The 11,503-nt window shown below is 61.5% G+C and overlaps 1 protein-coding gene across 1 annotated transcript in view; it reads right to left on the bottom strand.

The window, feature by feature from the left end:
- Positions 1 to 3,405: 3,405 nt before the first annotated feature.
- Positions 3,406 to 11,503, bottom strand: part of LOC101635631 (transmembrane protease serine 9-like) — a 51,254-nt gene continuing 43,156 nt past the window's right edge. Inside the window, exons 6-10 of the mRNA XM_012733530.1 lie at positions 6,456 to 6,564; positions 5,953 to 6,282; positions 5,603 to 5,850; positions 5,246 to 5,382; positions 3,406 to 4,131 (exon numbers count right to left, since the gene is read on the bottom strand). Of these exons, the coding sequence (XP_012588984.1) occupies positions 3,976 to 4,131; positions 5,246 to 5,382; positions 5,603 to 5,850; positions 5,953 to 6,282; positions 6,456 to 6,564 (980 nt within the window). The 3' untranslated portion in view covers positions 3,406 to 3,975. The remainder of the gene's footprint in view (positions 4,132 to 5,245; positions 5,383 to 5,602; positions 5,851 to 5,952; positions 6,283 to 6,455; positions 6,565 to 11,503) is intronic.

Below are 11,503 nucleotides of genomic sequence, written 5' to 3' on the forward strand. Positions count from 1 at the left end.
TCTCAGGTCTCCAAGAGGCGTCTGTGGGTCCCACTGGGGAGGGTCCCCCGAGGAGGGGATGGCGCAGGAGGCACTGGTGGGGCCCAGAAGGCTTCGGGATGTGGGGTGACGCGGCCGTAGCAGGATCAGGGATGTGAGGGTGCTGAGAATCATGGGCCCGGCGCCACAGCAGAAGAGGCCCCTGAGTTTGACCCCTGGTGGGAGGAGAGGGGTGGCGCCCGCGTGGGCCGGAGAGGAGCGTGTGTGGGCCTGTGTGGCGGGAAGTGGGGGCGGGTGTGGCGGGCAGGGCAGGTGCTGGGCGTGAGGAGGGAAGTGGGGGCTCAGGGAAGCCGTTGGGCAAGCAGGCCCCGTGTCAGCGAGGCCACCCCCGCCCGCCGCAGGGCCGGCTCCCGCCTGGCTCTCTGCTCCGCAGCTCTGCCTCCGCTGGGCCGGTCACCGTCACCGTCACCGTCACTGTCACCGTCACCGGGGAAGAGAACCCGCCTGCCTCCAGTGTGCCCCGGCGTCCCCAGTCCCGCCCTGCTGAGCTGAGCTGAGCGGCACCCGCCACCAGGTGGGGCCCAAGCAGCCCCAGGACCGGGACCTCCCACCCGACCTGGCCTGGGCCCCTCACCGCCCCCTCTGTCTGGCCACTTGACCTCCCAGAGCCGCCCTCTCCTGCTCCCCGACCCCCAACCGCCTGCCCCCGGGGACAGAGTCCCCAGCCCCGGGACATAAAAGAGCAGACCCCCTGCGTGCTGCTGCCTTTGGAAAAGCAAACGCAGCAGGACTCCACGGCTCCTTCAGCCCAGCGCACCCTGGAGGCCGCGCGTGGGGTGGACTGGGGTGGACGGGACAGGCTGAGCGCAGTCCTCCTGGCCCGCCCCTGCGCACTCCAGATCTCGCTGACTCTGCGCGCACCTTTCAGTGGAACTGGGGCGACCCGTCAGGCGCCCCGAGACGCCCCCCGCCGCCCCTAGGCTCTCCGGGCCTCGTCCCTCTCCTCGGCTGCTGGCGACAATAACTCGTCCTTCAGGTCTCGGCCGGCACCGCCTCCTCCAGGAAGCCTTCCCGGAACACCACCCTCCGCAGCGAGTTTAGTCACTGTCCTCGGGTTCCCACAGTCTCCCTGGATTGTGATCACCCAGACCCACATCTGCCCCCCCCCACCGGACCTCCACTTCCTTGAGGGCGGATTCCGGGGCTCACTCACCCCGATGTCCCAAGCACCTGCGCTGGCCCACAGCGGCTTAGGAAATGTTGACCAAATGACTGAATGACGTCATTCCGCCCACTCCCTTCTTACAGATAAGAAAACTGAGGCTGGGAAGCTAATTTCTCAACGCCAAAGGCCCGGGAAGTAATGGCACCCGATGGGGGCCGGCTTCCAGCGTGGTGGTGGCAGGCCCACCCGGCCCACCTCTGTCTCACTGTGGACGCGTGGACCGGGGACACTGGGGAGCGAGGCGGCCGGCGGAGGGGCTGGGGGAGCCTCTGAGACTTGGGGGTTTCAACCCGAGCCAGGCTCCTCTCACAGTGCTGATTTGTGGAGTGTTCCCTTCTGAACCGACATGTTCTGGGCAAGTCTCTGAGAGAGAGACTGTTTCCACGAAAACGACCTCATAAAGCTGGCGCCGAAGGCATCTCTGAAGCTGAGGCCGAAGGCCCCACCGCCCCCCCACCCCCCAGCAGCCCAAGACGCTGCAACCCGAAATCTGGGATTCACCCCTGGAGAATCGAGCTTGACCGCCAGGCCGCGTGTCCCCCATGGGGAGCTGGCAGCCACACGCTCTGTTCACACCCCTGGACGTGGGGCCAGCACGCGCCAGCCCCAGCAGGCTGTGGCCAAGCCCCGCGGGCCTCCCGTGGCCGGCCAGCGGCCGTTGGGCCTGGCGGACAGGACAGGGTGGAGGCTCCCCGGTCCCAACGAGGGCGCTCTGGGTGCCGCCCACTAAGCCGGGAGCCTCCAGCCAGGGGCACAAACCAGTGCTCATCGGAGGCAGGTTCCGTGGCAGATTTTCTAGCACTTTCTGAATCTCACACTGACTGGCTGTCCACAAGGGCGGTGGGAGGCGGGTGCTGTTCCTCTCCCTTCAGGACAGAGCGACAGGGGTGGGAAAGTGAGGTGTGCAGGCCGGAAGCTGGCCGGCGTCAGAGGGGATGGAAGCCGAGGCTGGCCTGAGGCAGCCTTCTATTGCTGAGCAGGGGGCAAGAGGCCCTCCCTGCTGGCACCACGAGTCACAGCGCAGCACTGTGAAGCTGTCCGCAGCCCCCGCAGCTGAGTCCGATCCCAGCCAGGGACTGGCCCTCGTCTGCCCGCTGCTCCCCTCAGCCGTGGGTTTGAGTCCATCTGCCTGTTCTGCTCCCCACTCTCTCTGGTGAGCCATCTCACCCCACACCTCTGGCTGCACCCCAGTTCTTGCATGCCTAACAAAGAAGTCTTTTCTAATGTGACAAGAGGGCCGTCTCCAGCTGCTGCAGGCCAGGCTGGCATACAGCACTGCGAGGCGGGACTCGCGGCAGACGGGCGGCGACGTGTGCTACTTGAAAAAGTTTGGGTTCGATCTTGAGTTGGGGATGCTTGCTGCAGAGTGGAGGGTGATAGAGCTTAGTGGAGTCAAACATCTCTGTCACTCTTTAAACTTGAAGGCAGAAAGAGGATGGGGGTTCCTAAAGCTTCGGACCTGGGACCCCAGCCTGAGCAGGGGGCGTCTGAACGCCTGTTTTTCTGGGAAGAAGGCAATTACCCTCCCTTCGCAGGAATCAGTAGCTGCAGAATCTCCAGCCCGGGGGTGAGTGTGTATGGGGGTGCAGAAAGAGGCGAGGAGGTGAAGGAGGAAGGGTCTGGAGGCTACTGGCCCAGAGGCAATCTGGGGGAGAAACTGGAAAGGCAGGTGGGAGCGCCCTGTCAGCAGCGTCTGAGGCGTGACCAGGACCGGAGCCTCCGAAGCAACCACACCGGGAGAGGCCGGCTGAGTCACTGTCGCTGCACCCACGGCCCCTCCTGCCTCGGGGAGAGAACTGAAGCCCACCGCCCAGTGCACCCGCCTGTCTCCCTCTGCCGCCCGGGAAGCTGGTGCTGTCCTGGCAGGTCCTCACGGGGCCAGGTGACCCTCCTGCCCCCGCCTGGCTCCTCAACTGTCCCGTGAGATGCTGAGAAACTCACACCCCCACCCCCAGGACTGGCTTCATCTGTGTCCCCTGGCTCCTTCCCCTCCTCTGCCCCAAGAGGGACGCAGAGACCTGGCCCTGGGGGGCAGGAGGGGGTGAGGCCGGGTCCCTCCTCGGCTGTCCCCTCAGGGCGCCCACCTGTGCGTCTCAGGCTCCAGCCCGCTGAGCCCCGCTGCTGCACACGCACCTCCACGCCCTTGCAGGCCCCAGGGAGAAGGGCGCCCCCCCGAGTGTGCCCACACGCAACTGGGCGAGAGCCTGTGAGCTTTATTCTGTGACTCAGTGTACAACAGCGGGGAGCAGAGATCTGGCCTGCCTGTGGCTCCCGCTTCTCAGCACAGCAGGCAGCATAAGTGTTCTTGCACGACACAGCTCTGCGCCGTCCTCGTTGGCGGCTGCCTGTGTCCTGCCTCAGCCCGGCCCACTGTGTACAGTCCACGCTGCTGGCACGTCCGGCCCTGGTGTGACTGGGTCACGAGTTCGAGCCCTGCGCCACATGTCGGTCCCGGGGGGTCTTTCCCGAGAATGAGGGTGACGGGTCTTAGGTGGTGAATGGGGTGTCACCCGCTGTGAAAAGTAACCAGTTTCTAGTCCCGGTGGAGGAGTGCTGGGTGCACGCAGCAGCGGAGGAGCGTGGAGGATTCGGGGTTCCTGATAGGGCTTGAGGTCCTTGCCAATTCGATGGGCTCACACATGTGACATGATGTGGAAGTTTTAAGGTGTCTTCGAGGAAAGGTAAAGGTGAGTCTAGGCCACGGGAAGTCTGATTTCTGCCCGTTTCCTGTCGGGGTGTTCGTTTCCTGTCTGGGTGGAGAGATGCGCTGACTAGCGGTATCGCCTCATGGTCTCCCTTATCCATTTGAAGAACTTGCAGACTTGGGTGTAGACCCCTGGGTCGTTGACTTGGCCGCAAGGGAAGGTTCCCCAGGACACCAGGCCTTGCAGGGTCCCTTTGCACATCAGGGGTCCCCCTGAATCCCCCTGAAGAGAAAGAACACGTTAGTTTCAGCTACAGAGCAAAGCCCAGGGCCCACGTCCTGTGTCATTTACCAGCACCGCTGACTCCCACCCTGGCCAATGGGAAGAGACTCCCTGCCCAGCGACCAACGGGAGAACAGAATCAGACCGGTCACGGGAGGACAAAGAGATGCTCTGAAGACATTGGATGGCGTCCCCGCCAAGACAGCCAATCACAGGGAAGGGGCGTGGCTTATGGAGATCAGTGTCCATTCACATTGGGCGGGGCAGGCCTGGAAACTGGGGCCGGACGGATGACATCATTCCCAGAACCCAGTGCAAAATGAACGTGTGAACCCCTGGTTCAAAAAGTCTCCAGATCAAGACCACAGCAGGAGAGGGTAAAACTAAGGGGGGTCCGGAGTGTGGGGTAGAGATCCCAACACAGAAGAAGAGTAAAATGAATTTGAGTGGAAGAAGATGGGGTTCAGCGACAGAGGGGTACCAAAGAGGAGGAGTAGAGCAAAGAGGAGAGGGAGTTTGCGCCCTCGCCCTCTGCCCGGGACTGGCCGGCCGGGAGGAGCTTCCAGCTCGGTCTCGAGCGCAGCAGGTGCTGTTCTCATGCAGCACTTCAAAAAGTCAGGTTTAACTTGGAAAAAAAAAAAAAACCCCACGATGAACACGAGCCAGTTTTGGAGAAAGGGCAAAGGGTTCCTCGGCACGGGGCTGTGCTGGGCCGCGCTGGGCCGCAGCAAACGGGAACTCAGAGGGGGCCGGCTCCTGCCCCAAGCTGGTGTTTTTCCTTAGGGACTGCACGGATGGGAGGGTTTTTTAAATACTGCTTTCAAATATGATTTCCCTCGGCCACGTGGGTTTTCCTGGAAGCCCCCTTAAACTGGCACTTAAAGCCAGGGGCAGGCGCACCTTCCGGGTTCCCGCCCACCTCCCCGTCCCTTCCCTAGTCCGTCAACGCCCCCTCTCCGGGCCACGCAGCCCCGGCTCCGACTCCAGACCCAGGCAAAGGAGCGGTCGGAGGCGCTCTGAAGCCGGCGGGGGGCGGGGGCGGGGCGAGAAGGCTCGCGGCCCGCGCGCCCACAGACTCCGCCCGCGGGAAGACGGCGGCTGGGGGCGGGCTCACGTTGCAGGCGTTCGTCTTGGAGTCGGGCATGCCGGCGCACAGCATGGACGCTCCCAGCAGGTCCTTGTAAACTTTCTTGCAGTCTTGGGGGGAGATGAGCCTGACATTCGTGCACATGAGCTGCGTGGGGAAGGTCACTGCGGGGAGGGGAGGGCCATTAGTGAGCCAGGGTCTGCGCACCCTGGGTCCCGACGGGGAGGGGGTGGGGACCCAGGGTCCTGGAGGGGAGACCAGAGGTGGTTGTGGGCTCACGTGAGGGTCATAAAAAGGCTAAACCTGGACTCCGGGAGGGGGGCAGGGGGTGCTGGAGCCCCAGGCCTGAGCGGGAGGGGCAGCGCAGGCGCCCAGGGGCCTCACCGTCAGGGCTGGTGGTGGTGCCCCAGCCAGAAACGGTGCACATGGTCCCGGGGGGCTCGCAGCGGGAGGTGAGGCTGACTTTCTTCACCCTGGCTGTCAGCCTGGCCGGCGTGTTGAGTCTCACCAGCATGATGTCATTCACGTGGGTCTGCGTGGAGTACTGCGGGTGGACGAAGGACCTTGTGGCCCGGATCTTCTGGCTGCCCCTGTCTTCCAGCTTCTCACTGCCCATGTGCACCACGTACTGACTGGGAAGGGGGCCACAGTTAGAGGGGGACTGCGGGGGTGGGGGGCTGGGGGGCAGAGACCAGGGGAGACAGACCTAGCCCCAGGGGAGCGGCGGCACCTACTTCATCTTGCAGTGGGCGGCGGTGAGCACCCACCGCTCGCTGAGCAGCACACCCCCACAATGCAGCTGGTTCCCCCGCAGCAGGGCCACCTGCGAGGGGTTGGCGCCTGGAGTGCACGGGACCCCGTCAATGATCTTCTCCCCGCTCTTGTCGCCCTGGCCTGGAGAGAGATAGGGAAGCGCCGGTGAGCAGGGAAGCCAGAGGGAGACGGGTGGAGACACACAGACGGGTGGACAGACAGATGGAAAGACGGCAGAGAACGCAGACAAGGGCCGAGAACGCGGGGGTGGCGGGGAGACACGGAGAGAATGCCCAGAAACCGGGGTGCGTCTGGTCCAGAGGCAGCCTCAAGAGCTGAGAGGTCCCACGGCAGGAGCCACGGGCTGTGGGTGGGGAGGGAGCACCCCCCCAGCCAGAAAAAGGGGAAGAAAGGGGAGGAAGCTGCTGGAGGGGTGGGGGCCCCGTGGGGACTCCCTGGCAGAGGGCCCTGGAGCCTTTCTCACCTTGCTGGGCGCTCCCCAGCGCTGAGAGCAGAAGGATCAGCAGAGGGAGGAGGGGTCCCGCCATGGTGGGCTGTGGGCTTTGGGGCACCGTGTGGAGGTCGGTCTCCTGCTAGGCCAGGGGGGACACAGCTCAGGCAGCGGGAGACGGACCCCAGCTTCCTCCCTCCGGCCCCTGCCCTGGGACCCAGGAAGCTGGGGCGCCCCTTCTAGACCCTAAGCCCCGCCCCTCGTTCCTTCTACCCTAAGAGGCCCCAAGCTACGGACCTCCAGCCCGTCCTCCCGCCGCCGCTGCGCCCCGGGTCCGCGCTCTTCGGCCTCTCACCTGGGGAGGGTCTGGGTACTATCCGATCCGACCTCCGTCCAGCAGCAAGCCGAGAGTGTCCAGCCCCGCGCGCGCGGCGGCTTCTTATACAACCCCGCGCCCCGTGCCCGCCCCCAGCGCCCTGGGGTGCAGGCAGAGCCCGCTGGGGGACGCCCCCTTCCTTATCTCGAACCCCTTAGGCAGCTAAAGCAATCTCCCGTCCACTGTTTCTCCGCCTCCCTCCCCTGCGCAGCCGGAAAGGGGCGGGCCGGGCCGGTCAGCACGCCCCCGCGGGGCCCACCTGGGCTGGAGGCCGCCCAGGGCAGGCAGGGCTCCCGGGCCAGAGCGGGACGCGGGGAGCGCAGCTCCGGGAATGGGCTTTGAGCCGGCCCTCCTCTAGGCTGGTTTCTTGCCTTCACCCCTCTCAGGGAGAGCCTCACTTTGCCTCACTCTCCCTCCCTGAAGCGCACCAAGGGCTTTTCCATAGCGCGCCCGTCTGGCGCTCACATCAGCCACACTCATGCACTCCTTCTTGTGTATAGACTGCCCTTGAGGCTAAGTTAAATTAAGAAAATTAAAGCAGGGACCTCCCTGGTGGCCTCAGTGCTGTCAGCTGGAATTGGGGCACGCCTCCATCCCCTTACCCTCACTCCTCCCAGGTGACCCACTTGGTGGGACAGACCCCTCCTGTCTCCCTGCTGCTCCCTTCCGCAGTGGATTTCAGTCAGTCTGTCTGTTCTGCTCCCACTCTGTCTCTGGGGAGTCCTCTTACCCCCACGGACCTCTGGTTTTTACCCCAACTCTTGTATTCATGTGTAAATAAAAATAAATGTTAAAAAAAATCAAACCAGTTTCTGGGCTGGCACCCCCATAAGCTCCCCAGGCGCTGGCAGTATTTCTTGTGGGTATAAGACTCAGGCTGGTGATGGACTGAGGCTTAACGCCCAGCCCCCAGGGAGGCCCTCTGTGGGAAATGTCTTTTCCTCTTCATACCTCTGTCTAGATCTTGTCCCTTTCAAGATCTTCCCGGAAACCACTGCCTACATCCCACACTGAGGCTGAGGCGGCCAGTGCAGTCAGGGTGCTTGGGCTGGTGATAACACAGGCATGAGCTTCCTTGACATTCCACTTTGCACCTTGTGCTTTGCTTATTCCAGAAGAATCCATGGAGCACAGAAAGCTCAGCCCTAACCCTCAGTCCTAACCCCCGAGCCTGCTCTAACATAACTTGGCCAGCTCCAGCTTCAGCCTCAACCTGAATCCTAAACCCTGACCAGGTTCCAGCTCAGGCAAGAGACACACACCTCAACCAGCCTTAACCCTGAGCCCTAACTGTGCCCGGGTCTTAACCACAGCTCAGTCCCAAACCCGGGCCAGGCACGGCGGAATCAGCCCCCACCCCGCCGTATTCCGGGGCTCAGCCCCCATGCGTGCGATTCTCACGCCGACTTCTATCCGGTGCTAGTCTCTTTTCCAGCCAGCTTCTACTCTAAAATAACGTCTAAGCTCAAGCCAGGGTCCCAAGCTTTCTGATTCGCTTATCAATCAAACACCAGACCCTGACCTGGACTTCCCGCCCAGTGACCCAGTGACCTCCAGGCAGACAGCCGGCAGGAGGCGCTGACTGGGCCCCTGGGTCTCGGGCTGACCTCCTCCCAACCCCGAGTGGGGGTGTGGGGGTGCAGAGAGCGGTATGTTAGCAGGACTTAGGATTTGCTCCCTGCTGCCTGAGTCTCCAACCCCGGGGACCCCCCAACCCCACTTCCTGCACCATCTTCCCGACTCCATCCTCCAGGACCCCAGGGTTATTCACTGCGAGGTCATGGGGGCTCCCCCGCACCCTGCCCCCCCTTCGCGGGGGGGGGGCTCTTAGTGATTGAGTCTGATTTTGTGGTTGACACTGGCCTCTGTGAGGGGAGGGACGTGCCAACTGTTCACCTTAGCTACCCTGGGCACCCACCCCTGTCACCCCCAGACCCCAGCTCCGCCCCCCCCAGGCATCACTGAGACTCTGCGCTGCAGATGATCTGACCCACCTCTGTCCTCTGTAAAGTGGGGGAGCAACATCTACTTCTCATGATGAAGGGAGGTCTCAGTAAAGCCCGGGAAGGAGAGAGCAGCTTCCTTCCCTGGGCACTGTGTGGGTGTCCCTCTCCTCTCCACTCCTCATCTATAAGTTGGGTCCCCCAACTTATAGATGAGAAAATGAAGGTTCAGAAGAGGTTACATTGTCTGGCCAAAGTCACATAGCTAAGGAGTAAGAGGGGGGTGACTTCAAAGCCCGGACGCACCTCCAACCTGCAGCCCCCAAAGGGGATTTCCCCCAACAACCTCACATGCTTTCAGAGTCTTGTTTTGCTAAATAATAATAATAACTATTATTATTATTAGCAGTAGTAGTATCAGAATCCCATCCATGCTGTGCACCCCACTTCCATGGAGCCCCGAATGCCACCCCTCCCATGCCCCTTGGGGTCAGCGCCTGCTCCCGAGTCCCACCCCGGCATGGTCTCATACCTCCCTCGCCCTCAGACTGCGTCCTGAACCCTGGCCCGGTGACTCACGGTGCCCGCAGCTGGCACCTAGCCGCCCTGCCAGGTGTGCCCGCCCCGGGGGATCCTGGACTGGAGACTTGGGGCCTCCCCATCTCCCCTTGGGTTCTGAAAGCCTGTTGTTTCTGACTTCCTGCTCTGCCCTCCCTACCCTGCTCTGCCCTCCCTCTGCTCCTGCTGCTTGGGGCAGGCTCCCCCCCCTTTTCATACAGTTCTGATGAAACTGCCCCTCCTCCAGCCGCCCACTGCCCACCCCCTGCCCAGCCAGACAGCTGGAGGGCGGGGCGTTGGGCTGCACCATGCCAGCTCCGCTCCAGGGTTCATCGCATGGCAGAGAAAGAGCTTTGTTCCTTCTGGGTTTGCTGAACCAGGTCTGCTTGGAGACCGGAAACAACCCACATATACGGGAATGCGAAATGGAGACAGAGGGACAGGCAGAGTGTCCACTCGCTCGCGGGCCCACACACATGCAGTTTACTCCTCAGTGGCCATTGCAAATACTTGAGACTCTGGTAGGGATGGGCTGAGAGTAGAGAATTAAGCATGGAGGCATCTCACGCAGAACTGGAGGTGGCATAGCCACGGTGGACCCAGTTGTTCAACCGGCTGCAGAAAAGGAAACTTTCCACGCCAGCTGCTGTAACAGAGCCAGACGCTGTAGGATGCATCAAGGCGCAGGCCAGAGGTGGGGTGTGGAGATGGAGGGCTTTTATGGAGAAACAGCAGTCCTCCAAATCAACCTGGGCACACCCCAGAAGTAACTAATGTCACTATGGAGAACTTCCAGAAGAATGAGCCCCTCCCAAAGAGAAGACTCTCAGGGCAGGTTCTGCGCCCGCCTCGTATTTCTCTCTGTCCCCATAAACCTGTCCTTTAAACAAGTCTCCTTCGCCGGCTGTGTCTGAGCTGTAGAAACTTCTCGAAGAGGGAACCCACTGGACCCGTCTCGCTCACTGGACCCCAAAGAAAAGGAGCTGTTCTCGAAAGGGGGGAGGCAAAGCAGGAAGTCAGAAACAACAGGCTTTCAGAACCCAAGGGAGGTGGGGAGGCCCTAGGCGCCAGCCAGCATCAGTCCCTCTGCACCCCAAGCCACCCCACGGCTTCCCACCATCCTCACACAAGCCAGTCTGAACTGGGGCCCTGGTACTGCCCCTGAACCCCTGACCCAGTGTGTGCCCCTGCCAGAGACTCCCTTCCCCCTGCCTGCCCCATGATCTGTGTTTCTGCTCTGGGATTTCTGCGTGACACTGGACAAGTCCTTTTCCACCCTTGACCTCTGTCTCCTCCCTTCCTAACACCATAAATCAATCCTCAGGGCCTCTCTGATTTGGTGTCATTCAAGTGTCTCCTGGATATTAGGTGCATTAAGAAATGACCAAACCCTGGAAGGCGTGATCGATCTTCTAACGTGACTGCGTTTCAAAAATATCTTTGAGCACAGGCGTTGACCAACTTTCTCCAGAAAGGACAGAGAGTAAATATCTTAGGGTGTGTGGGCCTGAGACAAAAATAACTTCTTTACCCAGGGGAAGAAGACATTTGCACAGACACGAGCAGGCAAAGGTGACATTTAAATAGACAGGCTTACTAGGAAAAGGAGAAAGTAACTTTCCACAGGCATTTCATTGATAAAATTCAGTGTGTGTGTGGGGGGGTGTCATTTAGGGCCTCCCTGGTAGCCTAGGGGTTATGTTCAGCACTCACCAGCACTCACCAGCCACTGCTGCCTGAGTTCATCCCCAGCCAGGGAGTGACCCCAGGGGCAGCAGACCTCCCCCCCCCTAGCATGTTTCAGGGGACCTGCCTGTTCCGCTCCCCTCTCTAGTCTCTAGTGGATGCTCTCACCCCTCATAACCTCTGGTCTGCACCCCAGTTCTTCTCCACAAAAATAAAATCTTTAAAAGACAAAAGAGGAACATTTAATACAGTTTCTCATCGTACAGGTCTCCCGCGAGAAAAGGGGAGCCCTCCAGAGGGCAGCGTCCAGCTTCCTCAGGATTCAGTCACCTTCCAGGCCCTCGATTGGGAGGGTGACGCTCACCCCTGCTCCGGGGACCTGGCTCACCACCTCTCCTTGCCCTCAGCTTTTGCGGCCGCACCCACTTTATCCTGCCGCGCCTAGTTGGGTTCAGCCTATGTTTTACCAATTATGTTCTGCAAACTGTGCCTAGCAAGCCGCCTGCGTGCAGGCTCCC

The sequence above is a fragment of the Condylura cristata genome, unplaced genomic scaffold, assembly GCF_000260355.1.
Source record: "Condylura cristata isolate star-nosed mole 26May11 unplaced genomic scaffold, ConCri1.0 scaffold00041, whole genome shotgun sequence".
NCBI lineage: Eukaryota > Metazoa > Chordata > Mammalia > Eulipotyphla > Talpidae > Condylura > Condylura cristata.